At 46.2% G+C, this 26,375-nt stretch overlaps 1 protein-coding gene across 1 annotated transcript in view; it reads right to left on the reverse strand.

Moving 5' to 3' along the window:
• The window catches only part of LOC135525671 (caskin-1-like), a 109,038-nt gene that overhangs the window by 4,416 nt on the left and 78,247 nt on the right, over positions 1 to 26,375 (reverse strand). The window contains 3 exon segments of the mRNA XM_064953438.1: positions 17,973 to 18,111; positions 24,835 to 24,936; positions 25,403 to 25,510. Of these exon segments, the coding sequence (XP_064809510.1) occupies positions 17,973 to 18,111; positions 24,835 to 24,936; positions 25,403 to 25,510 (349 nt within the window).

Genomic DNA, 26,375 nt, shown 5'->3' on the forward strand with positions numbered 1-26,375 from the left:
CTATCTCCTACCAGCTTGGTGATGTCTATCTCCTACCAGCTTGGTGATGTCTATCTCCTATCAGCTTGGTGATGTCTATCTCCTGTGTGTCCTACCAGCTTGGTGATGTCTATCTCCTACCAGCTTGGTGATGTCTATCTCCTGTGTGTCCTACCAGCTTGGTGATGTCTATCTCCTACCAGCTTGGTGATGTCTATCTCCTGTGTGTCCTACCAGCTTGGTGATGTCTATCTCCTACCAGCTTGGTGATGTCTATCTCCTGTGTATCCTACCAGCTTGGTGATGTCTATCTCCTATCAGCTTGGTGATGTCTATCTCTGTGTGTCCTACCAGCTTGGTGATGTCTATCTCCTGTGTGTCCTATCAGCTTGGTGATGTCTATCTCCTATCAGCTTGGTGATGTCTATCTCCTGTGTGTCCTACCAGCTTGGTGATGTCTATCTCCTACCAGCTTGGTGATGTCTATCTCCTACCAGCTTGGTGATGTCTATCTCCTACCAGCTTGGTGATGTCTATCTCCCTTGGTGATGTGTGATGTCCTCCTGTGTGTCCAGCTTGGTGATGTCTATCTCCTGTGTGTCCTACCAGCTTGGTGATGTCTATCTCCTACCAGCTTGGTGATGTCTATCTCCTGTGTATCCTACCAGCTTGGTGATGTCTATCTCCTATCAGCTTGGTGATGTCTATCTCCTGTGTGTCCTACCAGCTTGGTGATGTCTATCTCCTATCAGCTTGGTGATGTCTATCTCCTATCAGCTTGGTGATGTCTATCTCCTGTGTGTCCTACCAGCTTGGTGATGTCTATCTCCTATCAGCTTGGTGATGTCTATCTCCTGTGTGTCCTACCAGCTTGGTGATGTCTATCTCCTACCAGCTTGGTGATGTCTATCTCCTGTGTGTCCTACCAGCTTGGTGATGTCTATCTCCTGTGTGTCCTACCAGCTTGGTGATGTCTATCTCCTGTGTGTCCTACCAGCTTGGTGATGTCTATCTCCTATCACCAGCTTGGTGATGTCTATCTCCTACCAGCTTGGTGATGTCTATCTCCTATCTCCTACCAGCTTGGTGATGTCTATCTCCTACCAGCTTGGTGTGATGTCTATCTCCTGTGTGTCCTACCAGCTTGGTGATGTCTATCTCCTGTGTGTCCTACCAGCTTGGTGATGTCTATCTCCTATCAGCTTGGTGATGTCTATCTCCTACCAGCTTGGTGATGTCTATCTCCTACCAGCTTGGTGATGTCTATCTCCTACCAGATTGGTGATGTCTATCTCCTACAAGTTTGGTGATGTCTATCTCCTGTGTGTCCTATCAGCTTGGTGATGTCTATCTCCTACCAGCTTGGTGATGTCTATCTCCTATCAGCTTGGTGATGTCTATCTCCCGTGTGTCCTATCAGCTTGGTGATGTCTATCTCCTACCAGCTTGGTGATGTCTATCTCCTGTACGTCCTACCAGCTTGGTGATGTCTATCTCCTACCAGCTTGGTGATGTCTATCTCCTGTGTGTCCTACCAGTTTGGTGATGTCTATCTCCCGTGTGTCCTACCAGTTTGGTGATGTCTATCTCCTGTGTATCCTATCAGCTTGGTGATGTCTATCTCCTGTGTGTCCTACCAGCTTGGTGATGTCTATCTCCTGTGTGTCCTACCAGCTTGGTGATGTCTATCTCCTACCAGCTTGGTGATGTCTATCTCCTATCAGCTTGGTGATGTCTATCTCCTGTGTGTCCTACCAGCTTGGTGATGTCTATCTCCTGTGTATCCTACCAGCTTGGTGATGTCTATCTCCTACCAGCTTGGTGATGTCTATCTCCTACCAGCTTGGTGATGTCTATCTCCTACCAGCTTGGTGATGTCTATCTCCTACCAGCTTGGTGATGTCTATCTCCTACCAGCTTGGTGATGTCTATCTCCTACCAGCTTGGTGATGTCTATCTCCTACCAGCTTGGTGATGTCTATCTCCTACCAGCTTGGTGATGTCTATCTCCTACCAGCTTGGTGATGTCTATCTCCTACCAGCTTGGTGATGTATATCTCCTACCAGCTTGGTGATGTCTATCTCCTGTGTATCCTACCAACTTGGTGATGTCTATCTCCTACCAGCTTGGTGATGTCTATCTCCTACCAGCTTGGTGATGTCTATCTCCTACCAGCTTGGTGATGTCTATCTCCTGTGTGTCCTACCAGCTTGGTGATGTCTATCTCCTATCAGCTTGGTGATGTCTATCTCCCGTGTGTCCTACCAGCTTGGTGATGTCTATCTCCTGTGTATCATACCAGCTTGGTGATGTCTATCTCCTACCAGCTTGGTGATGTCTATCTCCTATCAGCTTGGTGATGTCTATCTCCCGTGTGTCCTACCAGCTTGGTGATGCCTATCTCCTGTGTGTCCTACCAGCTTGGTGATGTCTATCTCCCGTGTGTCCTACCAGCTTGGTGATGTCTATCTCCTATCAGCTTGGTGATGTCTATCTCCCGTGTGTCCTACCAGCTTGGTGATGTCTATCTCCTGTGTATCCTACCAGCTTGGTGATGTCTATCTCCTATCAGCTTGGTGATGTCTATCTCCTATCAGCTTGGTGATGTCTATCTCCCGTGTGTCCTACCAGCTTGGTGATGCCTATCTCCTGTGTGTCCTACCAGCTTGGTGATGTCTATCTCCCGTGTGTCCTACCAGCTTGGTGATGTCTATCTCCTACCAGCTTGGTGATGTCTATCTCCTACCAGCTTGGTGATGTCGATCTCTTACCAGCTTGGTGATGTCTATCTCCTGTGTGTCCTACCAGCTTGGTGATGTCTATCTCCTACCAGCTTGGTGATGTCTATCTCCCGTGTGTCCTATCAGCTTGGTGATGTCTATCTCCTGTGTGTCCTACCAGCTTGGTGATGTCTATCTCCCGTGTGTCCTACCAGCTTGGTGATGTCTATCTCCTGTGTGTCCTACCAGCTTGGTGATGTCTATCTCCTACCAGCTTGGTGATGTCTATCTCCTGTGTGTCCTACCAGCTTGGTGATGTCTATCTCCTACCAGCTTGGTGATGTCTATCTCCTACCAGCTTGGTGATGTCTATCTCCCGTGTGTCCAATCAGCTTGGTGATGTCTATCTTCCGTGTGTCCTACCAGCTTGGTGATGTCTATCTCCTGTGTGTCCTACCAGCTTGGTGATGTCTATCTCCTGTGTGTCCTACCAGCTTGGTGATGTCTATCTCCAACCAGCTTGGTGATGTCTATCTCCCGTGTGTCCTATCAGCTTGGTGATGTCTATCTCCCGTGTGTCCTATCAGCTTGGTGATGTCTATCTCCTACCAGCTTGGTGATGTCTATCTCCAACCAGCTTGGTGATGTCTATCTCCTGTGTGTCCTACCAGATTGGTGATGTCTATCTCCCGTGTTTCCTACCAGCTTGGTGATGTCTATCTCCCGTGTGTCCTATCAGCTTGGTGATGTCTATCTCCCGTGTGTCCTATCAGCTTGGTGATGTCTATCTCCTACCAGCTTGGTGATGTCTATCTCCTGTGTGTCCTACCAGTTTGGTGATGTCTATCTCCCGTGTGTCCTACCAGCTTGGTGATGTCTATCTCCGTGTCTCCTATCAGCTTGGTGATGTCTATCTCTACAAGCTTGGTGATGTCTATCTCCCGTGTGTCCTACCAGCTTGGTGATGTCTATCTCCTACCAGCTTGGTGATGTCTATCTCCTGTGTGTCCTACCAGCTTGGTGATGTCTATCTCCTGTGTGTCCTACCAGCTTGGTGATGTCTATCTCCTGTGTGTCCTACCAGTTTGGTGATGTCTATCTCCTGTGTGTCCTACCAGCTTGGTGATGTCTATCTCCCGTGTGTCCTATCAGCTTGGTGATGCTATTGGTGATCAGCTTGGTGATCTCCTACCAGCTTGGTGATGTCTATCTCCTGTGTGTCCTACCAGCTTGGTGATGTCTATCTCCCGTGTGTCCTATCAGCTTGGTGATGTCTATCTCCCTTGTCCTATCAGTGATGTCTATCTCCTACCAGCTTGGTGATGTCTATCTCCCGTGTGTCCTATCAGCTTGGTGATGTCTATCTCCTACCAGGTGATGTCTATCTCCTGTGTGTCCTACCAGCTTGGTGATGTACCAGCTGATGTCTATCTCCTGTGTGTCCTACCAGCTTGGTGATGTACCAGCTGATGTCTATCTCCCGTGTGTCCTACCAGCTTGGTGATGTCTATCTCCCGTGTGTCCTATCAGCTTGGTGATGTCTATCTCCCGTGTGTCCTACCAGCTTGGTGATGTCTATCTCCTGTGTGTCCTACCAGCTTGGTGATGTCTATCTCCTACCAGCTTGGTGATGTCTATCTCCTGTGTGTCCTACCAGCTTGGTGATGTCTATCTCCTACCAGCTTGGTGATGTCTATCTCCTACCAGCTTGGTGATGTCTATCTCCCGTGTGTCCAATCAGCTTGGTGATGTCTATCTTCCGTGTGTCCTACCAGCTTGGTGATGTCTATCTCCCGTGTGTCCTACCAGCTTGGTGATGTCTATCTCCTGTGTGTCCTACCAGCTTGGTGATGTCTATGTCCTACCAGCTTGGTGATGTCTATCTCCTGTGTGTCCTACCAGCTTGGTGATGTCTATCTCCTACCAGCTTGGTGATGTCTATCTCCTACCAGCTTGGTGATGTCTATCTCCCGTGTGTCCAATCAGCTTGGTGATGTCTATCTTCCGTGTGTCCTACCAGCTTGGTGATGTCTATCTCCTGTGTGTCCTACCAGCTTGGTGATGTCTATCTCCTGTGTGTCCTACCAGCTTGGTGATGTCTATCTCCAACCAGCTTGGTGATGTCTATCTCCCCGTGTGTCCTATCAGCTTGGTGATGTCTATCTCCTACCAGCTTGGTGATGTCTATCTCCAACCAGCTTGGTGATGTCTATCTCCTGTGTGTCCTACCAGATTGGTGATGTCTATCTCCCGTGTTTCCTACCAGCTTGGTGATGTCTATCTCCCGTGTGTCCTATCAGCTTGGTGATGTCTATCTCCCGTGTGTCCTATCAGCTTGGTGATGTCTATCTCCTACCAGCTTGGTGATGTCTATCTCCTGTGTGTCCTACCAGTTTGGTGATGTCTATCTCCCGTGTGTCCTACCAGCTTGGTGATGTCTATCTCCCGTGTCTCCTATCAGCTTGGTGATGTCTATCTCCTACAAGCTTGGTGATGTCTATCTCCCGTGTGTCCTATCAGCTTGGTGATGTCTATCTCCTACCAGCTTGGTGATGTCTATCTCCCGTGTGTCCTACCAGCTTGGTGATGTCTATCTCCTACCAGCTTGGTGATGTCTATCTCCCGTGTGTCCTACCAGCTTGGTGATGTCTATCTCCTACCAGCTTGGTGATGTCTATCTCCCGTGTGTCCTACCAGCTTGGTGATGTCTATCTCCCGTGTGTCCTACCAGCTTGGTGATGTCTATCTCCTGTGTGTCCTACCAGCTTGGTGATGTCTATCTCCTACCAGCTTGGTGATGTCTATCTCCTGTGTGTCCTACCAGCTTGGTGATGTCTATCTCCTACCAGCTTGGTGATGTCTATCTCCTACCAGCTTGGTGATGTCTATCTCCGTGTGTCCAATCAGCTTGGTGATGTCTATCTTCCGTGTGTCCTACCAGCTTGGTGATGTCTATCTCCTGTGTGTCCTACCAGCTTGGTGATGTCTATCTCCTGTGTGTCCTACCAGCTTGGTGATGTCTATCTCCAACCAGCTTGGTGATGTCTATCTCCCGTGTGTCCTATCAGCTTGGTGATGTCTATCTCCTACCAGCTTGGTGATGTCTATCTCCTGTGTGTCCTACCAGATTGGTGATGTCTATCTCCCGTGTGTCCTACCAGCTTGGTGATGTCTATCTCCCGTGTGTCCTATCAGCTTGGTGATGTCTATCTCCCGTGTGTCCTATCAGCTTGGTGATGTCTATCTCCTACCAGCTTGGTGATGTCTATCTCCTGTGTGTCCTACCAGTTTGGTGATGTCTATCTCCCGTGTGTCCTACCAGCTTGGTGATGTCTATCTCCCGTGTGTCCTATCAGCTTGGTGATGTCTATCTCCCGTGTGTCCTACCAGCTTGGTGATGTCTATCTCCTGTGTGTCCTACCAGCTTGGTGATGTCTATCTCCTACCAGCTTGGTGATGTCTATCTCCTGTGTGTCCTACCAGCTTGGTGATGTCTATCTCCTACCAGCTTGGTGATGTCTATCTCCTACCAGCTTGGTGATGTCTATCTCCCGTGTGTCCAATCAGCTTGGTGATGTCTATCTTCCGTGTGTCCTACCAGCTTGGTGATGTCTATCTCCCGTGTGTACTACCAGCTTGGTGATGTCTATCTCCTACCAGCTTGGTGATGTCTATCTCCTGTGTGTCCTACCAGCTTGGTGATGTCTATCTCCTACCAGCTTGGTGATGTCTATCTCCCGTGTGTCCTACCAGCTTGGTGATGTCTATCTCCCGTGTCTCCTATCAGCTTGGTGATGTCTATCTCCCGTGTGTCCTACCAGCTTGGTGATGTCTATCTCCTGTGTGTCCTACCAGCTTGGTGATGTCTATCTCCTACCAGCTTGGTGATGTCTATCTCCTGTGTGTCCTACCAGCTTGGTGATGTCTATCTCCTACCAGCTTGGTGATGTCTATCTCCTACCAGCTTGGTGATGTCTATCTCCCGTGTGTCCAATCAGCTTGGTGATGTCTATCTTCCGTGTGTCCTACCAGCTTGGTGATGTCTATCTCCCGTGTGTACTACCAGCTTGGTGATGTCTATCTCCTGTGTGTCCTACCAGCTTGGTGATGTCTATCTCCTACCAGCTTGGTGATGTCTATCTCCTGTGTGTCCTACCAGCTTGGTGATGTCTATCTCCTACCAGCTTGGTGATGTCTATCTCCTACCAGCTTGGTGATGTCTATCTCCCGTGTGTCCAATCAGCTTGGTGATGTCTATCTTCCGTGTGTCCTACCAGCTTGGTGATGTCTATCTCCTGTGTGTCCTACCAGCTTGGTGATGTCTATCTCCTGTGTGTCCTACCAGCTTGGTGATGTCTATCTCCAACCAGCTTGGTGATGTCTATCTCCCGTGTGTCCTATCAGCTTGGTGATGTCTATCTCCTACCAGCTTGGTGATGTCTATCTCCTACCAGCTTGGTGATGTCTATCTCCTGTGTGTCCTACCAGATTGGTGATGTCTATCTCCCGTGTTTCCTACCAGCTTGGTGATGTCTATCTCCCGTGTGTCCTATCAGCTTGGTGATGTCTATCTCCCGTGTGTCCTATCAGCTTGGTGATGTCTATCTCCTACCAGCTTGGTGATGTCTATCTCCTGTGTGTCCTACCAGTTTGGTGATGTCTATCTCCCGTGTGTCCTACCAGCTTGGTGATGTCTATCTCCCGTGTCTCCTATCAGCTTGGTGATGTCTATCTCCTACAAGCTTGGTGATGTCTATCTCCCGTGTGTCCTACCAGCTTGGTGATGTCTATCTCCTACCAGCTTGGTGATGTCTATCTCCTGTGTGTCCTACCAGCTTGGTGATGTCTATCTCCTACCAGCTTGGTGATGTCTATCTCCCGTGTGTCCTACCAGCTTGGTGATGTCTATCTCCTACCAGCTTGGTGATGTCTATCTCCCGTGTGTCCTACCAGCTTGGTGATGTCTATCTCCCGTGTGTCCTACCAGCTTGGTGATGTCTATCTCCTGTGTGTCCTACCAGCTTGGTGATGTCTATCTCCTACCAGCTTGGTGATGTCTATCTCCTGTGTGTCCTACCAGCTTGGTGATGTCTATCTCCTACCAGCTTGGTGATGTCTATCTCCTACCAGCTTGGTGATGTCTATCTCCCGTGTGTCCAATCAGCTTGGTGATGTCTATCTTCCGTGTGTCCTACCAGCTTGGTGATGTCTATCTCCTGTGTGTCCTACCAGCTTGGTGATGTCTATCTCCTGTGTGTCCTACCAGCTTGGTGATGTCTATCTCCAACCAGCTTGGTGATGTCTATCTCCCGTGTGTCCTATCAGCTTGGTGATGTCTATCTCCTACCAGCTTGGTGATGTCTATCTCCCGTGTGTCCTACCAGCTTGGTGATGTCTATCTCCCGTGTGTCCTATCAGCTTGGTGATGTCTATCTCCCGTGTGTCCTATCAGCTTGGTGATGTCTATCTCCTACCAGCTTGGTGATGTCTATCTCCTGTGTGTCCTACCAGTTTGGTGATGTCTATCTCCCGTGTGTCCTACCAGCTTGGTGATGTCTATCTCCCGTGTCTCCTATCAGCTTGGTGATGTCTATCTCCCGTGTGTCCTACCAGCTTGGTGATGTCTATCTCCTGTGTGTCCTACCAGCTTGGTGATGTCTATCTCCTACCAGCTTGGTGATGTCTATCTCCTGTGTGTCCTACCAGCTTGGTGATGTCTATCTCCTACCAGCTTGGTGATGTCTATCTCCTACCAGCTTGGTGATGTCTATCTCCCGTGTGTCCAATCAGCTTGGTGATGTCTATCTTCCGTGTGTCCTACCAGCTTGGTGATGTCTATCTCCCTTGGTGTGTACTACCAGCTTGGTGATGTCTATCTCCTGTGTGTCCTACCAGCTTGGTGATGTCTATCTCCTACCAGCTTGGTGATGTCTATCTCCTGTGTGTCCTACCAGCTTGGTGATGTCTATCTCCTACCAGCTTGGTGATGTCTATCTCCTACCAGCTTGGTGATGTCTATCTCCCGTGTGTCCAATCAGCTTGGTGATGTCTATCTTCCGTGTGTCCTACCAGCTTGGTGATGTCTATCTCCTGTGTGTCCTACCAGCTTGGTGATGTCTATCTCCTGTGTGTCCTACCAGCTTGGTGATGTCTATCTCCAACCAGCTTGGTGATGTCTATCTCCTGTGTGTCCTATCAGCTTGGTGATGTCTATCTCCTACCAGCTTGGTGATGTCTATCTCCAACCAGCTTGGTGATGTCTATCTCCTGTGTGTCCTACCAGATTGGTGATGTCTATCTCCCGTGTTTCCTACCAGCTTGGTGATGTCTATCTCCCGTGTGTCCTATCAGCTTGGTGATGTCTATCTCCCGTGTGTCCTATCAGCTTGGTGATGTCTATCTCCTACCAGCTTGGTGATGTCTATCTCCTGTGTGTCCTACCAGTTTGGTGATGTCTATCTCCCGTGTGTCCTACCAGCTTGGTGATGTCTATCTCCCGTGTCTCCTATCAGCTTGGTGATGTCTATCTCCTACAAGCTTGGTGATGTCTATCTCCCGTGTGTCCTACCAGCTTGGTGATGTCTATCTCCTACCAGCTTGGTGATGTCTATCTCCTGTGTGTCCTACCAGCTTGGTGATGTCTATCTCCTGTGTGTCCTACCAGCTTGGTGATGTCTATCTCCTACCAGCTTGGTAATGTCTATCTCCTACCAGCTTGGTGATGTCTATCTCCCGTGTGTCCTACCAGTTTGGTGATGTCTATCTCCCGTGTGTCCTATCAGCTTGGTGATGTCTATCTCCCGTGTGTCCTATCAGCTTGGTGATGTCTATCTCCTACCAGCTTGGTGATGTCTATCTCCTGTGTGTCCTACCAGTTTGGTGATGTCTATCTCCCGTGTGTCCTATCAGCTTGGTGATGTCTATCTCCCGTGTGTCCTATCAGCTTGGTGATGTCTATCTCCTACCAGCTTGGTGATGTCTATCTCCCGTGTGTCCTATCAGCTTGGTGATGTCTATCTCCTACCAGCTTGGTGATGTCTATCTCCCGTGTGTCCTACCAGCTTGGTGATGTCTATCTCCTACCAGCTTGGTGATGTCTATCTCCTGTGTGTCCTACCAGCTTGGTGATGTCTATCTCCTACCAGCTTGGTGATGTCTATCTCCCGTGTGTCCTATCAGCTTGGTGATGTCTATCTCCTGTGTGTCCTACCAGCTTGGTGATGTCTATCTCCCGTGTGTCCTACCAGCTTGGTGATGTCTATCTCCTGTGTGTCCTACCAGCTTGGTGATGTCTATCTCCTACCAGCTTGGTGATGTCTATCTCCTGTGTGTCCTACCAGCTTGGTGATGTCTATCTCCTACCAGCTTGGTGATGTCTATCTCCTACCAGCTTGGTGATGTCTATCTCCCGTGTGTCCAATCAGCTTGGTGATGTCTATCTTCCGTGTGTCCTACCAGCTTGGTGATGTCTATCTCCTGTGTGTCCTACCAGCTTGGTGATGTCTATCTCCTGTGTGTCCTACCAGCTTGGTGATGTCTATCTCCTACCAGCTTGGTGATGTCTATCTCCCGTGTGTCCTATCAGCTTGGTGATGTCTATCTCCTACCAGCTTGGTGATGTCTATCTCCTGTGTGTCCTACCAGATTGGTGATGTCTATCTCCCGTGTGTCCTACCAGCTTGGTGATGTCTATCTCCGTGTGTCCTATCAGCTTGGTGATGTCTATCTCCCGTGTGTCCTATCAGCTTGGTGATGTCTATCTCCTACCAGCTTGGTGATGTCTATCTCCTGTGTGTCCTACCAGTTTGGTGATGTCTATCTCCCGTGTGTCCTACCAGCTTGGTGATGTCTATCTCCCGTGTCTCCTATCAGCTTGGTGATGTCTATCTCCTACAAGCTTGGTGATGTCTATCTCCCGTGTGTCCTACCAGCTTGGTGATGTCTATCTCCTGTGTGTCCTACCAGCTTGGTGATGTCTATCCTACCAGCTTGTGTGTCCGTGTACCAGCTTGGTGATGTCTATCTCCTACCAGCTTGGTGATGTCTATCTCCTCCTACCAGCTTGGTGATGTCTATCTCCTACCAGCTTGGTGATGTCTATCTCCTACCAGCTTGGTGATGTCTATCTCCCGTGTGTCCTATCAGCTTGGTGATGTCTATCTCCTATCAGCTTGGTGATGTCCTACCAGCTTGGTGATGTCTATCTCCTACCAGCTTGGTGATGTCTATCTCCCGTGTGTCCTATCAGCTTGGTGATGTCTATCTCCTACCAGCTTGGTGATGTCTATCTCCCGTGTGTCCTACCAGCTTGGTGATGTCTATCTCCTACCAGCTTGGTGATGTCTATCTCCTGTGTGTCCTACCAGCTTGGTGATGTCTATCTCCTGTGTGTCCTACCAGCTTGGTGATGTCTATCTCCTGTGTGTCCTACCAGCTTGGTGATGTCTATCTCGTGTGTCCTACCAGCTTGGTGATGTCTATCTCCTGTGTGTCCTACCAGCTTGGTGATGTCTATCTCCCGTGTATCCTCAGCTTGGTGATGTCTATCTCCTACCAGCTTGGTGATGTCTATCTCCTGTGTGTCCTACCAGCTTGGTGATGTCTATCTCCCAGCTTGGTGATGTCTATCTCCCGTGTGTCCTATCAGCTTGGTGATGTCTATCTCCTACCAGCTTGGTGATGTCTATCTCCTGTGTGTCCTACCAGCTTGGTGATGTACCAGCTTGGTGATGTCTATCTCCGTGTGTCCTACCAGCTTGGTGATGTCTATCTCCCGTGTCTCCTATCAGCTTGGTGATGTCTATCTCCTACAAGCTTGGTGATGTCTATCTCCCGTGTGTCTTGGTGATGTCTATCTACCAGCTTACCAGCTTGGTGATGTCTATCTCCTGTGTGTCCTACCAGCTTGGTGATGTCTATCTCCTGTGTGTCCTACCAGCTTGGTGATGTCTATCTCCTACCAGCTTGGTGATGTCTATCTCCTACCAGCTTGGTGATGTCTATCTCCCGTGTGTCCTACCAGCTTGGTGATGTCTATCTCCCGTGTGTCCTATCAGCTTGGTGATGTCTATCTCCCGTGTGTCCTATCAGCTTGGTGATGTCTATCTCCTACCAGCTTGGTGATGTCTATCTCCGTGTGTCCTATCAGCTTGGTGATGTCTATCTCCTACCAGCTTGGTGATGTCTATCTCCGTGTGTCCTACCAGCTTGGTGATGTCTATCTCCTACCAGCTTGGTGATGTCTATCTCCTGTGTGTCCTACCAGCTTGGTGATGTCTATCTCCTGTGTGTCCTACCAGCTTGGTGATGTCTATCTCCTACCAGCTTGGTAATGTCTATCTCCTACCAGCTTGGTGATGTCTATCTCCTGTGTGTCCTACCAGCTTGGTGATGTCTATCTCCTGTGTGTCCTACCAGCTTGGTGATGTCTATCTCCTACCAGCTTGGTGATGTCTATCTCTCCAGCTTGGTGATGTCTATCTCCTACCAGCTTGGTGATGTCTATCTCCTGTGTGTCCTACCAGCTTGGTGATGTCTATCTCCTCCTACCAGCTTGGTGATGTCTATCTCTTGGTGTGTCCTACCAGCTTGGTGATGTCTATCTCCTACCAGCTTGGTGATGTCTATCTCCTACCAGCTTGGTGATGTCTATCTCCTACCAGCTTGGTGATGTCTATCTCTGTGTGTCCTACCAGCTTGGTGATGTCTATCTCCTGTGTGTCCTACCAGCTTGGTGATGTCTATCTCCTACCAGCTTGGTGATGTCTATCTCCTGTGTGTCCTACCAGCTTGGTGATGTCTATCTACCCTGTGTGTCCTACCAGCTTGGTGATGTCTATCTCCTACCAGCTTGGTGATGTCTATCTCCTACCAGCTTGGTGATGTCTATCTCCTGTGTGTCCTACCAGCTTGGTGATGTCTATCTCCTGTGTGTCCTACCAGCTTGGTGATGTCTATCTCCTACCAGCTTGGTGATGTCTATCTCCTGTGTGTCCTACCAGCTTGGTGATGTCTATCTCCTACCAGCTTGGTGATGTCTATCTCCTGTGTGTCCTACCAGCTTGGTGATGTCTATCTCCTGTGTGTCCTACCAGCTTGGTGATGTCTATCTCCTACCAGCTTGGTGATGTCTATCTCTGTGTCCTACCAGCTTGGTGATGTCTATCTGTGTGTCCTACCAGCTTGGTGATGTCTATCTCCCGTGTGTCCTATCAGCTTGGTGATGTCTATCTCCTACAAGCTTGGTGATGTCTATCTCCCGTGTGTCCTACCAGCTTGGTGATGTCTATCTCCTGTGTGTCCTACCAGCTTGGTGATGTCTATCTCCTGTGTGTCCTACCAGCTTGGTGATGTCTATCTCCTACCAGCTTGGTAATGTCTATCTCCTACCAGCTTGGTGATGTCTATCTCTGTGTGTCCTACCAGCTTGGTGATGTCGTGTGTCCTATCAGCTTGGTGATGTCTATCTCCTACCAGCTTGGTGATGTCTATCTCTGTGTGTCCTACCAGTTTGGTGATGTCTATCTCCCGTGTGTCCTATCAGCTTGGTGATGTCTATCTCCTACCAGCTTGGTGATGTCTATCTCCCGTGTGTCCTATCAGCTTGGTGATGTCTATCTCCTACCAGCTTGGTGATGTCTATCTCCCGTGTGTCCTACCAGCTTGGTGATGTCTATCTCCTGTGTGTCCTACCAGCTTGGTGATGTCCTACCAGCTTGGTGATGTCTATCTCCTACCAGCTTGGTGATGTCTATCTCCTACCAGCTTGGTGATGTCTATCTCCTGTGTGTCCTACCAGCTTGGTGATGTCTATCTCCTGTGTATCCTACCAGCTTGGTGATGTCTATCTCCTACCAGCTTGGTGATGTCTATCTCCCGTGTGTCCTACAAGCTTGGTGATGTCTATCTCCTGTGTGTCCTACCAGCTTGGTGATGTCTATCTCCTACCAGCTTGGTGATGTCTATCTCCAGCTTGGTGTGTCCTACCAGCTTGGTGATGTCTATCTCTCCTACCAGCTTGGTGATGTCTATCTCCTGTGTGTCCTACCAGCTTGGTGATGTCTATCTCCTACCAGCTTGGTGATGTCTATCTCCTGTGTGTCCTACCAGCTTGGTGATGTCTATCTTGGTGATGTCTGTGTGTCCTACCAGCTTGGTGATGTCTATCTCCTACCAGCTTGGTGATGTCTATCTCCTGTGTGTCCTACCAGCTTGGTGATGTCTATCTCCTGTGTGTCCTACCAGCTTGGTGATGTCTATCTCCTACCAGCTTGGTAATGTCTATCTCCTACCAGCTTGGTGATGTCTATCTCCTGTGTGTCCTACCAGCTTGGTGATGTCTATCTCCTGTGTGTCCTACCAGCTTGGTGATGTCTATCTCCTACCAGCTTGGTGATGTCTATCTCCTACCAGCTTGGTGATGTCTATCTCCTACCAGCTTGGTGATGTCTATCTCCTGTGTGTCCTACCAGCTTGGTGATGTCTATCTCCTGTGTGTCCTACCAGCTTGGTGATGTCTATCTCCTACCAGCTTGGTGATGTCTATATCCTACCAGCTTGGTGATGTCTATCTCCTACCAGCTTGGTGATGTCTATCTCCTGTGTGTCCTACCAGCTTGGTGATGTCTATCTCCTACCAGCTTGGTGATGTCTATCTCCTACCAGCTTGGTGATGTCTATCTCCTGTGTGTCCTACCAGCTTGGTGATGTCTATCTCCTGTGTATCCTACCAGCTTGGTGATGTCTATCTCCTACCAGCTTGGTGATGTCTATCTCCGTGTGTCCTACCAAGCTTGGTGATGTCTATCTCCTGTGTGTCCTACCAGCTTGGTGATGTCTATCTCCTACCAGCTTGGTGATGTCTATCTCCCGTGTGTCCTACAAGCTTGGTGATGTCTATCTCCTACCAGCTTGGTGATGTCTATCTCCTGTGTGTCCTACCAGCTTGGTGATGTCTATCTCCTACCAGCTTGGTGATGTCTATCTCCTACCAGCTTGGTGATGTCTATCTCCTGTGTGTCCTACCAGCTTGGTGATGTCTATCTCCTATCAGCTTGGTGATGTCTATCTCCTACCAGCTTGGTGATGTCTATCTCCTACCAGCTTGGTGATGTCTATCTCCTGTGTATCCAATCAGCTTGGTGATGTCTATCTCCTATCAGCTTGGTGATGTCTATCTCCTGTGTGTCCTACCAGCTTGGTGATGTCTATCTCCTACCAGCTTGGTGATGTCTATCTCCTGTGTGTCCTACCAGCTTGGTGATGTCTATCTCCAACCAGCTTGGTGATGTCTATCTCCTGTGTATCCTACCAGCTTGGTGATGTCTATCTCCCGTGTGTCCTACCAGCTTGGTGATGTCTATCTCCCGTGTGTCCTACCAGCTTGGTGATGTCTATCTCCCGTGTGTCCTATCAGCTTGGTGATGTCTATCTCCTACCAGCTTGGTGATGTCTATCTCCTGTGTGTCCTACCAGTTTGGTGATGTCTATCTCCCGTGTGTCCTACCAGCTTGGTGATGTCTATCTCCCGTGTCTCCTATCAGCTTGGTGATGTCTATCTCCTACAAGCTTGGTGATGTCTATCTCCCGTGTGTCCTACCAGCTTGGTGATGTCTATCTCCTACCAGCTTGGTGATGTCTATCTCCTGTGTGTCCTACCAGCTTGGTGATGTCTATCTCCTACCAGCTTGGTAATGTCTATCTCCTACCAGCTTGGTGATGTCTATCTCCCGTGTGTCCTACCAGTTTGGTGATGTCTATCTCCCGTGTGTCCTATCAGCTTGGTGATGTCTATCTCCCGTGTGTCCTATCAGCTTGGTGATGTCTATCTCCTACCAGCTTGGTGATGTCTATCTCCCGTGTGTCCTATCAGCTTGGTGATGTCTATCTCCTACCAGCTTGGTGATGTCTATCTCCCGTGTGTCCTACCAGCTTGGTGATGTCTATCTCCTACCAGCTTGGTGATGTCTATCTCCTGTGTGTCCTACCAGCTTGGTGATGTCTATCTCCTGTGTGTCCTACCAGCTTGGTGATGTCTATCTCCTACCAGCTTGGTAATGTCTATCTCCTACCAGCTTGGTGATGTCTATCTCCTTTGTCCTACCAGCTTGGTGATGTCTATCTCCTGTGTGTCCTACCAGCTTGGTGATGTCTATCTCCTACCAGCTTGGTGATGTCTATCTCCTACCAGCTTGGTGATGTCTATCTCCTGTGTGTCCTACCAGCTTGGTGATGTCTATCTCCTGTGTGTCCTACCAGCTTGGTGATGTCTATCTCCTACCAGCTTGGTGATGTCTATATCCTACCAGCTTGGTGATGTCTATCTCCTACCAGCTTGGTGATGTCTATCTCCTGTGTGTCCTACCAGCTTGGTGATGTCTATCTCCTACCAGCTTGGTGATGTCTATCTCCTACCAGCTTGGTGATGTCTATCTCCTGTGTGTCCTACCAGCTTGGTGATGTCTATCTCCTGTGTATCCTACCAGCTTGGTGATGTCTATCTCCTACCAGCTTGGTGATGTCTATCTCCCGTGTGTCCTACAAGCTTGGTGATGTCTATCTCCTGTGTGTCCTACCAGCTTGGTGATGTCTATCTCCTACCAGCTTGGTGATGTCTATCTCCCGTGTGTCCTACAAGCTTGGTGATGTCTATCTCCTACCAGCTTGGTGATGTCTATCTCCTGTGTGTCCTACCAGCTTGGTGATGTCTATCTCCTACCAGCTTGGTGATGTCTATCTCCTGTGTGTCCTACCAGCTTGGTGATGTCTATCTCCTACCAGCTTGGTGATGTCTATCTCCTATCAGCTTGGTGATGTCTATCTCCTGTGTGTCCAATTAGCTTGGTGATGTCTATCTCCTATCAGCTTGGTGATGTCTATCTCCTACCAGCTTGGTGATGTCTATCTCCTACCAGCTAGGTGATGTCTATCTCCTGTGTATCCAATCAGCTTGGTGATGTCTATCTCCTATCAGCTTGGTGATGTCTATCTCCTGTGTGTCCTACCAGCTTGGTGATGTCTATCTCCTACCAGCTTGGTGATGTCTATCTCCTGTGTGTCCTACCAGCTTGGTGATGTCTATCTCCAACCAGCTTGGTGATGTCTATCTCCTGTGTATCCTACCAGCTTGGTGATGTCTATCTCCAACCAGCTTGGTGATGTCTATCTCCCGTGTGTTCTACCAGCTTGGTGATGTCTATCTCCTATCAGCTTGGCGATGTCTATCTCCAGTGTGTCCTACCAGCTTGGTGATGTCTATCTCCAACCAGCTTGGTGATGTCTATCTCCCGTGTGTCCTACCAGCTTGGTGATGTCTATCTCCTACCAGCTTGGTGATGTCTATCTCCCGTGTGTCCTACCAGCTTGGTGATGTCGATCTCTTACCAGCTTGGTGATGTCTATCTCCTGTGTGTCCTACCAGCTTGGTGATGTCTATCTCCCGTGTGTCCTATCATCTTGGTGATGTCTATCTCCCGTGTGTCCTACCAGCTTGGTGATGTCTATCTCCTGTGTGTCCTACCAGCTTGGTGATGTCTATCTCCTACCAGCTTGGTGATGTCTATCTCCCGTGTGTCCTACCAGCTTGGTGATGTCTATCTCCCTTGGTGATGTGTGTCCTACCAGCTTGGTGATGTCTATCTCCCGTGTGTCCTACCAGCTTGGTGATGTCTATCTCCTGTGTGTCCTACCAGCTTGGTGATGTCTATCTCCTACCAGCTTGGTGATGTCTATCTCCCGTGTGTCCTACCAGCTTGGTGATGTCTATCTCCCGTGTGTCCTACCAGCTTGGTGATGTCTATCTCCCGTGTGTCCTACCAGCTTGGTGATGTCTATCTCCTGTGTGTCCTACCAGCTTGGTGATGTCTATCTCCCGTGTGTCCTATCAGCTTGGTGATGTCTATCTCCCGTGTGTCCTACCAGCTTGGTGATGTCTATCTCCTGTGTGTCCTACCAGCTTGGTGATGTCTATCTCCTACCAGCTTGGTGATGTCTATCTCCCGTGTGTCCTATCAGCTTGGTGATGTCTATCTCCTACCAGCTTGGTGATGTCTATCTCCCGTGTGTCCAATCAGCTTGGTGATGTCTATCTCCCGTGTGTCCTATCAGCTTGGTGATGTCTATCTCCCGTGTGTCCAATCAGCTTGGTGATGTCTATCTCCCGTGTGTCCTATCAGCTTGGTGATGTCTATCTCCCGTGTGTCCAATCAGCTTGGTGATGTCTATCTCCCGTGTGTCCTATCAGCTTGGTGATGTCTATCTCCCATGTGTCCTACCCAGCTTGGTGATGCCAATCTCCTTCAGGTCCTCCCAGCTGATCTCAGTGATGAAGTCGATGTTGTCATATCCATTTTGCACCAGAACCTGGTAGTACTGGTTCAGCCCTATCGCTGACAACCACTCTGCCAGGCTGGCCTACACACACACACACACACACACACACACACACACACACACACACACACACACACACACACACACACACACAGACACACACAGACACACACACACACAGATATTAGGACAGATACACATGTGTCCATATGTATTTAGTATGATTTCTCAAATGTATAATATTGGTATATTCCAGAGTATCCTCATTACTATTGGTATGGCCCAGAATATCCTCATTAATATCAGTATGGCCCAGAGTATCCTCATTAATATCAGTATGGCTAGAGAGTATCCTCATTAATATTGGTATGGCCCAGAGTATCCTCATTAATATTGGTATGGCCCAGAGTATCCTCATTAATATCAGTATGGCCCAGAGTATCCTCATTAATATCAGTATGGCCCAGAGTATCCTCATTAATATTGGTATGGCCCAGAGTATCCTCATTAATATTGGTATGGCCCAGAGTATCCTCATTAATATTGAATGGCCCATATTATCCTCATTAACATTGGTATGGCCCAGAGTATCCTCATTAATATTGGTATGTACTAGAGTATCCTCATTAATATCAGTATGGCCCAGAGTATCCTCATTAATATCAGTATGGCCCAGAGTTTCCTCATTAATATTGGTATGGCCCAGAGTATCCTCATTAATATCAGTATGGCTAGAGAGTATCCTCATTAATATCAGTATGGACCAGAGTATCCTCATTAATATTGGTATGGACCAGAGTATCCTCATTAATATCGGTATGGACCAGAGTATCCTCATTAATATCAGTATGGCCCAGAGTATCCTCATTAATATCAGAATGGCCCAGAGTATGCTCATTAATATCAGAATGGCCCAGAGTATGCTCATTAATATTGGTATGGCCCAGAGTATCCTCATTAATATCAGTATGGCCCAGAGTATCCTCATTAATATCAGAATGGCCCAGAGTATGCTCATTAATATTGGTATGGCCCAGAGTATCCTCATTAATATCAGTATGGCCCAGAGTATCCTCATTAATATCGGTATGGCCCAGGGTATCCTCATTAATATCAGTATGGCCCAGGGTATCCTCATTAATATCAGTATGGCCCAGAGTATCCTCATTAATATCAGTATGGCCCAGGGTATCCTCATTAATATCAGTATGGCCCAGAGTATCCTCATTAATATTGGTATGGCCCAGAGTATCATCATTAATATTGGTATGGCCCAGAGTATCCTCATTAACATCAGTATGGCCCAGAATATACTCATTAATATCGGTATGGCCTGGAGTATCCTCATTAATATTGGTATCATTAATATTGGTATGGCCCAGAGTATCCTCATTAATATTGGTATCATTAATATTGGTATGGCCCAGAGTATCCTCATTAATAGTGGTATGGCCCAGAGTATCCTCATTAATATTGGTATGGCCCAGAGTATCCTCATTAATATTGGTATGGCCCAGAGTATCCTCATTAATATTGGTATCATTAATATTGGTATGGCCCAGAGTATCCTCATGAATAGTGGTATGGCCCAGAGTATCCTCATTAATATTGGTATGGCCCAGAGTATCCTCATTAATATTGGTATGGCCCAGAGTATCCTCATTAATATTGGTATCATTAATATTGGTATGGCCCAGAGTATCCTCATTAATATTGGTATGGCCCAGAATATCCTCATTAATATTGGTATGGCCCAGAATATCCTCATTAATATTGGTATGGCCCAGAGTTTCCTAATTACTATTAGTATCATAAATATTGGTATGGCCCAGAGAATCCTCATTAATATTGGTATGGCCCAAAGTATCCTCATTAATATTGGTATGGCCCAGAATATCCTCATTAATATTGGTATGGCCCAGAGTATCCTCATTGATTTGGTATGGCCCAGAGTTTCCTCATTAATATTGGTATGGACCAGAGTATCCTCATTAATATTGGTATGGACCAGAGTATCCTCATCAATATTGGTATGGACCAGACTATCCTCATTAATATTGGTATGGCCCAGAATATCCTCATTAATATTGGTATGGCCCAGAGTATCCTCATTAATATTGGTATGGCCCAGAGTATCCTCATTAATATCAGTATGGCCCAGAGTATCCTCATTAATATTGGTATGGCCCAGAGTATCCTCATTAATATCAGTATGGCCCAGAGTATCCTCATTAATATCAGTATGGCCCAGAGTATCCTCATTAATATCAGTATGGCCCAGAGTATCCTCATTAATATCAGTATGGACCAGAGTATCCTTATTAATATTGGTATGGCCCAGAGTACCATCATTAATATTGGTATGGCCCAGAGTACCATCATTAATATCAGTATGGCCCAGAATATCCTCATTAATATCAGTATGGCCCAGAGTATCCTCATTAATATCGGTATGGACCAGAGAATCCTCATTAATATCAGTATGGCCCAGAGTATCCTCATTAATATCAGTATGGCCCAGAATATCCTCATTAATTTTGGTATGGCCCAGAGTATCCTCATTAATATTGGTATGTCCCAGACTATCCTCATTAATATCAGTATGGCCCAGAATATCCTCATTAATGTTGGTATGGCCCAGAATATCCTCATTAATATTGGTATGGCCCAGAGTATCCTCATTAATATCAGTATCATTAATATTGGTATGGCCCAGAATACCCTCATTAATATCAGTTTCATTAATATTGGTATGGACCAGAGTAACATCATTAATATTGGTATGGCCCAGAGTATCCTCATTAATATCGGTATCATTAATATTGGTATGGCCCAGAGTATCCTCATTAATATCAGTATGGCCCAGAGTATCCTCATTAATATCAGTATGGACCAGAGTGTCCTTATTAATATTGGTATGGCCCAGAGTATCCTCATTAATATCGGTATCATTAATATTGGTATGGCCCAGATTATCCTCATTAATATTGGTATGGCCCAGAGTATCCTCATTAATGTCGGTATCATTAATATCAATATGGCCCAGAGTATCCTCATTAATATCAGTATGGCCCAGAGTATCCTCATTAATATCGGTGTCATTAATATTGGTATGGCCCAGAATATCCTCATTAATATTGGTATGTCCCAGAGTATCCTTATTAATATTGGTATGGCCCAGAGTATCCTCATTAATATTGGTATGGCCCAGAGTATCCTCATTAATATTGGTATGGCCCAGAGTATCCTCATTAATATCAGTATGGCCCAGAATATCCTCATTAATATTGGTATGGCCCAGAGTATCCTTATTAATATCAGTATGTCCCAGAGTATCCTCATTAATATCAGTATGGCCCAGAATATCCTCATTAATATTGGTATGGCCCAGAATATCCTCATTAATATCAGTATGGCCCAGAGTATCCTCATTAATATCGGTATGGACCAGAGAATCCTCATTAATATCAGTATGGCCCAGAGTATCCTCATTAGTATCAGTATGGCCCAGAGTATCCTCATTAATATCAGTATGGCCCAGAGTATCCTCATTAATATCAGTATGGCCCAGAATATCCTCATTACTTTTGGTATGGCCCAGAGTATCCTCATTAATATTGGTATGTCCCAGACTATCCTCATTAATATCAGTATGGCCCAGAATATCCTCATTAATGTTGGTATGGCCCAGAATATCCTCATTAATATTGGTATGGCCCAGAGTATCCTCATTAATATCAGTATCATTAATATTGGTATGGCCCAGAATACCCTCATTAATATCAGTTTCATTAATATTGGTATGGACCAGAGTAACATCATTAATATTGGTATGGCCCAGAGTATCCTCATTAATATCGGTATCGTTAATATTTTTATGGCCCAGAGTACCATCATTAATATTGGTATGGCCCAGAGTATCCTCATTAATATCGGTATCATTAATATTGGTATGGACCAGAGTATCCTCATTAATATTGGTATGGCCTAGAGTAACATCATTAATATTGGTATGGCCCAGAGTATCCTCATTAATATTGGTATCATTAATATTGGTATGGCCCAGAGTATCCTCATTAATATCAGTATGGCCCAGAGTATCCTCATTAATATCAGTATGGACCAGAGTATCCTCATTAATATTGGTATCATTAATATTGGTATGGCCCAGAGTATCCTCATTAATATCAGTATGGCCCAGAGTATCCTCATTAATATTGGTATGGCCCAGAGTATCCTCATTAATATCAGTATGGCCCAGAGTATCCTCATTAATATCAGTATGGCCCAGGGTATCCTCATTAATATCAGTATGGCCCAGAGTATCCTCATTAATATTGGTATGGCCCAGAGTATCCTCATTAATATCAGTATGGACCAGAGTATCCTCATTAATATCAGTATGGCCCAGAGTATCCTCATTAATATCAGTATGGCCCAGAGTATCCTCATTAATATCAGTATGGCCCAGAGTATCCTCATTAATATCAGTATGGCCCAGAGTATCCTCATTAATATTGGTATGGCCCAGAGTATCCTCATTAATATTGGTATGGCCCAGAGTATCCTCATTAATATCAGTATGGTCCAGAGTATCCTCATTAATATCAGTATGGCCCAGAGTATCCTCATTAATATCAGTATGGCCCAGAGTATCCTCATTAATATCAGTATGGCCCAGAGTATCCTCATTAATATCAGTATGGCCCAGGGTATCCTCATTAATATCAGTATGGCCCAGGGTATCCTCATTAATATCAGTATGGCCCAGGGTATCCTCATTAATATCGGTATGGCCCAGAGTATCCTCATTAATATCAGTTTCATTAATATTGGTATGGCCCAGAGTACCATCATTAATATTGGTATGGCCCAGAGTATCCTCATTAATATTGGTATCATTAATATTGGTATGGCCCAGAGTACCATCATTAATATCAGTATGGCCCAGAGTACCATCATTAATATTGGTATGGCCCAGAGTATCCTCATTAATATCGGTATCGTTAATATTTTTATGGCCCAGAGTACCATCATTAATATTGGTATGGCCCAGAGTATCCTCATTAATATCGGTATCATTAATATTGGTATGGACCAGAGTATCCTCATTAATATCAGTATGGCCCAGAGTGTCCTTATTAATATTGGTATGGCCCAGAGTATCCTCATTAATATCGGTATCATTAATATTGGTATGGCCCAGATTATCCTCATTAATATTGGTATGGCCCAGAGTATCCTCATTAATGTCGGTATCATTAATATCAATATGGCCCAGAGTATCCTCATTAATATTGGTATGGCCCAGAGTATCCTCATTAATATCAGTATGGCCCAGAGTATCCTCATTAATATCGGTATCATTAATATTGGTATGGCCCAGAATATCCTCATTAATATTGGTATGGCCCAGAATATCCTCATTAATATTGGTATGGCCCAGAGTATCCTCATTAATATCGGTATCATTAATATTGGTATGGCCCAGAATATCCTCATTAATATCAGTATGGCCCAGAGTATCCTCATTAATATCGGTATCATTAATATTGGTATGGCCCAGAATATCCTCATTAATATTGGTATGGCCCAGAATATCCTCATTAATATTGGTATGGCCCAGAGTATCCTCATTAATATCGGTATCATTAATATTGGTATGGCCCAGAGTATCCTTATTAATATCAGTATGTCCCAGAGTATCCTCATTAATATCAGTATGGCCCAGAATATCCTCATTAATATTGGTATGGCCCAGAGTATCCTCATTAATGTCGGTATCATTAATATCAATATGGCCCAGAGTATCCTCATTAATATCAGTATGGCCCAGAGTATCCTCATTAATATCGGTATCATTAATTTTGGTATGGCCCAGAATATCCTCATTAATATCGGTATGGCCCAGAGTACCCCCATTAATATTGGTATGGCCCAGAGTATCCTCATTAATATTGGTATGGCCCAGAGTATCCTCATTAATATCAGTATCATTAATATTGGTATTGGCCAGAGTATCCTCATTAATATTGGTATGGCCCAGAGTATCCTCATTAATATTGGTATGGCCCAGAATATCCTCTTTAATATTGGTATGGCCCAGAATATCCTCATTAATATTGGTATGGCCCAGAGTATCCTCATTAATATTGGTATGGCCCAGAATATCCTCTTTAATATTGGTATGGCCCAGAATATCCTCTTTAATATTGGTATGGCCCAGAATATCCTCATTAATATTGGTATGGCCCAGAATATCCTCTTTAATATTGGTATGGCCCAGAATATCCTCATTAATATTGGTATGGCCCAGAATATCCTCATTAATATTGGTATGGCCCAGAATATCCTCTTTAATATTGGTATGGCCCAGAATATCCTCATTAATATTGGTATGGCCCAGAATATCCTCTTTAATATCAGTATGGCCCAGAATATCCTCTTTAATATTGGTATGGCCCAGAATATCCTCATTAATATTGGTATGGCCCAGAATATCCTCTTTAATATTGGTATGGTCCAGAATATCCTCTTTAATATTGGTATGGCCCAGAATATCCTCATTAATATTGGTATTGGCCAGAATATCCTCATTAATATTGGTATGGCCCAGAGTATCCTCATTAATATTGGTATGGCCCAGAATATCCTCTTTAATATTGGTATGGCCCAGAATATCCTCATTAATATTGGTATGGCCCAGAGAATCTGGAAGACACATGGAGTCTTCAACATGTGTCTTCAGACGTATTGGGGCATTGTGTCTCAAGATAAAGGTGGTGGCTCGGAATGTGTTCTTACTGGTTTGTGGTCAGGGAGCCAGTCACCAGACGGCAGTTTGCTGATCTCTGATGTCATCTTCTTACGATGGCCTGGTTTAGTTACACCGATTGCTGTCAGGTCCTGCACAAACAGACACACACACACACACACACACACACACACACACACACACACACACACACACACACACACACACACACACCAACACACACACACACACACAAAAACAGACACACACACACACACACACACACACACACACACACACACACACACACACACACACACACACACAAGGACAGACACACACACACACACACACAGTTAACCCACACTCATCCTCTCTCACACACCTCACTGATGTACATGAATAAACATTAGCTTTATGCAAATGAAGCGGTAAATAATAGTGATGCGTGATTGGCAGACAACTCAGAGTGGGTCAGAGGTCACAGAGACAGGAGGGTCATGATGACATCACCAGGTCAGGGGTCAGGAGGAGGCCACGCCCCCACAGATAGGACATACGGGATGCCGGGGTAGAGGTTGGGATGACACGTGGTGTTGGGGTCAGGGGTCATCTTACCTCGGGGGTCATGTGGCCTATGGTGTCTAGGTCATAGCCAGCGGTGAGGAGGTGAGTGGTGTAGAACTGCAGCTGACACTCAGTCAACCAGGTCACTACCGCCTCACTCTAGAACACAGAACACTCTCATTGTTCTAGAACACACACTCAGCTCTACACTGTAGAACACACACTCAGATCGAGAACAATCTAGAACACACACAGCTCTACACTGTAGAACACACACTCAGATCTAGAACACTGTAGAACACACACTCAGCTCTAGAACACACACTCAGTTCTAGAACAATCTAGAACACACACAGCTCTATACTGTAGAACACACACTCAGCTCTAGAACACTGTAGAACACACACTCAGCTCTAGAACACTGTAGAACACACACTCAGCTCTAGAACAATCTAGAACACACACTCAGCTCTAGAACACTATAGAACACACACAGCTCTACACTGTAGAACACACACTCTGCTCTAGAACACTGTAGAATACACACTCAGCTCTAGAACACTGTAGAACACACACTCAGCTATAGAACACTGTAGAACACACACTCAGCTCTAGAGCACTGTAGAACACACACTCAACTATAGAACACACATTTAGCTCTAGAACACTCTAGAACACACACTCAGCTCTAGAACACTGTAGAACACATACTCAGCTCTAGAACACTGTAGAAGACAAACTCAGCTCTAGAACACTCTAGAACACACACTCAGCTCTACACTGTAGAACACACACTCAGCTCTATACTGTAGAACACACACTTAAGTCTAGAACACTGTAGAAGACAAACTCAGCTCTAGAACACTCTAGAACACACACTCAGCTCTACACTGTAGAACACACACTCAGCTCTAGAACACTGTAGAACACACACTCAGCTCTACACTGTAGAACACACACTCAGCTCTACATTGTAGAACACACACTCAGCTCTACACTGTAGAACACACACTCAGCTCTAGAA

This window comes from Oncorhynchus masou, chromosome 5, assembly GCF_036934945.1.
Source record: "Oncorhynchus masou masou isolate Uvic2021 chromosome 5, UVic_Omas_1.1, whole genome shotgun sequence".
NCBI lineage: Eukaryota > Metazoa > Chordata > Actinopteri > Salmoniformes > Salmonidae > Oncorhynchus > Oncorhynchus masou.